Source organism: Lactuca saligna, chromosome 7 (assembly GCF_052625555.1).
Source record: "Lactuca saligna cultivar CGN05327 chromosome 7, ASM5262555v1, whole genome shotgun sequence".
NCBI lineage: Eukaryota > Viridiplantae > Streptophyta > Magnoliopsida > Asterales > Asteraceae > Lactuca > Lactuca saligna.
The window spans coordinates 12,388,460-12,392,979 of record NC_136423.1 but is presented as its reverse complement, the minus strand read 5'-3'; the positions used below and the strand labels follow the sequence as shown (position 1 = coordinate 12,392,979).

At 34.4% G+C, this 4,520-nt stretch overlaps 1 protein-coding gene across 2 annotated transcripts; it reads right to left on the bottom strand.

Annotated features, from left to right (window-relative positions):
- Positions 1–1,672: 1,672 nt before the first annotated feature.
- On the bottom strand, positions 1,673–4,064 carry LOC145005170 (heterogeneous nuclear ribonucleoprotein 1-like). Of its 2 annotated transcripts, none has more exons than XM_078964220.1 (5): positions 3,782–4,064; positions 3,576–3,685; positions 3,091–3,308; positions 1,988–3,017; positions 1,673–1,889 (listed from the first exon to the last, which is right to left on the bottom strand). In XM_078964220.1, the coding sequence occupies exons 3-5, from the start codon at positions 3,304–3,306 to the stop codon at positions 1,876–1,878; spliced, it is 1,260 nt and encodes a 419-aa protein (XP_078820346.1). In that variant the 5' UTR covers positions 3,307–3,308; positions 3,576–3,685; positions 3,782–4,064; the 3' UTR covers positions 1,673–1,875. The 2 variants fall into 2 exon arrangements, with proteins under 2 accessions (XP_078820346.1, XP_078820345.1); XM_078964219.1 differs by having other exon boundaries at positions 3,827–4,064.
- Positions 4,065–4,520: the final 456 nt, after the last annotated feature.

The following is a 4,520-nucleotide window of genomic DNA, read 5'->3' as shown; positions in this document are numbered from 1 at the left end:
TTTTAAATTGATAACTATGCGTAATTATTGAGGCCACAATGAACGAAAAGTTAAATATAGGGTTATTTCCAATTAAGTATGTAAAAATTAGGGCTTTTATGGTATTTGCCTAAAAGGAAATTGAAAACTAGTTGTTATAGCTCTCTCTCTCTCTCTCTCTCTCTCTCTCTCTCTCTCTCTCTCTCTCTCTCTCTCTCTCTCTCTCTCTCTCTCTCTCTCTCTCTCTCTCCTCGGTAGTGGTTTGTCGTACGCCCTATTACTTTGGCATGCCATAGTGGTGTCGAACCTTATGTAGTCCCACTCCCCAGAGTTTTATACAATAGTTTAATGTTATGAGAGCCTTATGATGTTATAGTTGATTGTCATATTGCATATTTGGGTCCATTTTTAAGATACTTTTGTGGAAAATGACTTACACTATAATGTTTATTCATCAACCATTTGATATACACTAGAAAGAGAATCTTGTGGGCCTGAATCCTAATAAAATATTTGTATGTAATGGTGATAGTATATAGATAAAGTAATTTTAAACTTAGAAATGCAATTTGTTGTTGAAGTGTATAACACCCTCTATGGCATTTGCTACATTTTGCGTGGTTGCTCATATACTTTTTTGTATTATGCAATTCTTGTTTCATTCCATCAAAACTAAAACACTTCCCATTCCTTATATATTTACAAGATCTCTTGTTTCGTCATCCGTGAAGCATTTTTAAAAACATTTGGCTGATAAAACATTTCTAACACTATGTATCCCACTAAATGTTGCTATTTCATGGGTTAGTGGAATTACTTATTGAATTCGGTTTGACATTTAGAATTTAGGAACATTGCACTTAAAAGATTAAAATTCGATTCAAAGCATTTAACTTATGAAAGAAAGATTTTGCCAAAGCCAATGGACCACCAAAGAACACCGAAACATGCAATGTGGAAGCTTTAGAAAAGGTCAAACTATTAGAATATCTTATAAAATCATGTGGTGACAAGTTTCCTCATTTTGTGTGGCACATGTTGGCTTTTCCAAAACTAAAGGACCCATCAATTGTAAAACATTTTTTTAATTACCATGTTTCACCTCAATACATTTGAATTATATATCACATAAAAAGCTTTTCTATCAATAAAAGGGTTCAATAATCATTCATGTTTCCCCCTCCCTTAAAATCAAATAAATTTGATACTTAATCATGAAATTGAAAAAGGGAACAATCAAAGTTAACCGGTCAAACTTTATCTTTACATGATTTTTGAAAGTTTTGCAAAAAAAAGGCATCTTGACCAATACATTTCAACTCTTGCTTTCTTTATCTAATTATGGTAAGTTTCTTATTCTTTACATATTAGGTGGTTGGGTTTGGTATTCCTTATTCCATCAAGTTTCATTTTCTAATCTAAACTTAGAATATTTCCCTATTATTATTATTACTATTATTAGTAGTATTATTAGACTCCATGTGGTTTCATTATTCCTATCATTAAAAATCAATCTTAGGAGGTTAAAAGTCGCCATTATGTAATCAACATAAACTTCCCAACAAAAATAAACCTAACCGGTTTCTAGAAAAAGAGTTTGGTGAATCTATTCTATAACAACAAATACACACTTGCTTTCTTTCAAAGGTATCTCAACAAAAAACAGAAACATTTTACAAATAAAAACCCAAACAACAAGAAAATTAACCTCTTTCATTCCACTCTATATAGTATATATTCACGATCAAAGCTTCGCATCTCATCATCATATAAAATCATAATTCTCAAAACCTATATTTTCAAGACTCAAAAAAAAACTTCAATAAAACCTTACGTAAAAACTCCATTGTAAACGGCTTCGTGTGATATCTTCTGTTAGCTCTAAATTATAACTTTTTAAGTAGCAATTCCTGAAATCAAATAGTATCAAACAAGAAGGTAAGTGTCAAGTGCCTTGTATGCTATTGCTATGCTACATTATTCATAACACTTGGCATGTATGATATACCTCTATTCGATCCATTTCCAAAACCATAACCAAAGAAACCAGGTACTTCCAACTCAGGCGACAATGGCCGCCAAGTGGGGTCCACAGAAAACAAATCACCACCACCGCTACCACCACCACCACCACCACCACCACCACCACCATTAATCTCACCATGCAAAGAGGTTGGTGTAATGCTATTACCACCATTCCTTCTGTATCCAATAGGATTCCTACCAACAAAGCTAGAATTCCCACCACCACCAATCCCACCTTGATCAGAATCAAGATTACTCCAAATCGCTCCATTACTACCAAATCCAATTCCAGGAGGAAAGGAATCACCAATTGAACTGTTTCTATAATTCTGACTCCCATTACTCCATATGTTGTGATTTAGTGAGCTAATGAGAGATTCATTTCCAGTTCCACCACCTCCCATGGCATATCTGTTTGAACTTACACTAAACATAGGGTTTAGGTTTAACACACGCCCATATCCAACATCGGAATTAACAATTCCATTCCCTCCATAGTTCGCACCTAAACCGGAATCGGAGTTGGGTCCCACATTAGATAGGCTAAACGGTGGTAATCCACCCCGAACACCACTCACTAAACTAAACCTACCATCTGTTCTTTGGTTATATCCATTAACAAAACTATTAACTCTACTTAATCCATAATTACGAATAGGCCCTGGAGATATCTCCTTAGGAACTGCACGTTTCACTTCCACCATTTTACCGTTGAGTTCATGGAACGTTTTCAGCAAAACTTTGTCGACGGATTCTTCTGATTTGTAAGTAATGAATCCAAAACCTCGAGGTCTTTGGGTGTTGTGATCATACATCACAACCACATCTGTAATTATCCCGAATTGATCAAAATAGTTCTTGAAATCGAGTTCTGAGACTGTTGGCGCTAAACCTCCGACGAAAATCTTTTTGCTACTGGTTTGACTTGGCGAAGGGGAACCATGAATGCTGCCATTGTTGCTCCTGTTAATGGTTTGTTGATCGTCCCTAGGGACAGCTTTCTTTGCTTCTACCTGATGATCGAAATCAGTAAAATTGGAAGGAAAAGAAGAGAAATGAGAGATGATAATGGTTAATGGAACTCACTGTTCTACCATCTATGATATGTTTTTCCTTGACGACTCTTTCAGCGACAACAGGGTTTAAAAAAACTACAAAACCAAACCCGCGAGCACGACCTGTGATTCGATCCTTCATGATTACGGCTTCAATTACTTCACCGAAAGTCTGAAAATATTCCCTTAAACTATCTTCATTGGTGTCCCATGAAATCCCACCGATGAACAACTTCCCAGGGTCCATTTCTGTTATATGCATAAACTCAACATTGTTCAATTTCGTATTTCAAATCTGAATTTTCAATTGGATGAACATCACTCACAGAAAAATAATGTAGTATTTGAATATCATAACATAGATCTAACTATCTTATATGTAATTCACACAGTAAGTTGGATAACCGACAATCTGTAAGTAATCGACCAATATATCTCAGATGCAACAGCATCGGAATGCAGATTAAGTAAGATGAACAAACAGAAGTTCCAATTTTTATTAAACAATAATCATACCAGAAAGTGTGATGAGTATTTGTAACTGAGAAATGGGTAGTTTCGGATTTAATCAAAGAGCACTGGATCTTCGATAAATCGATACTCAATCAACCCACAAATCGGAATTCCTACAATAACAAGACAAATTTGTTTATTTTTGTACTTCAAAATTATAAATTGATCAAAAAGATCAACAACCCAGGATTGCTATAGCCAAAATTTACCAAGTGAGAATAACAAGATAACCAATTGGATTGAGAATCTAAAACCTGATTGGAGGCATAGGAAAAGAGAAGAGGAGCCCTTTCGGGCAATTCACAGTTTGTTTTAGTTTCACAATAAGTCTTTTAAAGTTGGAAGATGAACAAAGAGAAAGGGAGGAGAAAGAAGAAGAAAAGATTCGGAAATGGCGGAAGATATATCTTGTTATATAGAGAAGAGGAGAGGGATAGAGGCCTTCGCTATCCTCTCCTGTAAGAAAATGGAGAGGCGGAGACCTTGCAAGGGGGTGGGTGACATATAATTTTAAATTGTTTGTCATAGTAAATTCTTATAGTACTGTTTACTTATTTATTAAATGAGTAAATTAATGAATGGTTCGTTTGGGGTAATTTTTATGATTTTTATGTTTGGTTATTTATTTATTTATTTAAATTGGAAGTTTTTTTTTTTTTTTTTTTTTGTGCGCTTGGTTCTTGTTTTATATAAAAATATTATTTTATCATAAGAAGAGATAGGTAATGTGAGGTGGATGTGGGGCTATGGTGTGTTTATTTAAATAAATTAAAAAATGAGGAGCAAAATAATCTTTTTACGTATAATATGAACCAAGCGCGCAACAAACATTAAAAAGCTTCTGACGGGACCATTTGTGTAATTTACCCCTAGAGCGCTTCCAAATTTGGGATATATACATTAAAATCTCAATATTTTCTTTAATTTGACAAAGATGTTTTACATTTT

Coding starts and splice junctions, on each gene's coding strand:
- LOC145005170 (XM_078964220.1), bottom strand. CDS start 3,306: ATGGACCCTGGGAAGTTGTTCATCGGTGGGATTTCATGGGACACCAAT. Junction 3,018..3,090: donor ATATCATAGATGGTAGAACA/GTGAGTTCCATT, acceptor TTCGATCATCAG/GTAGAAGCAAAGAAAGCTGT.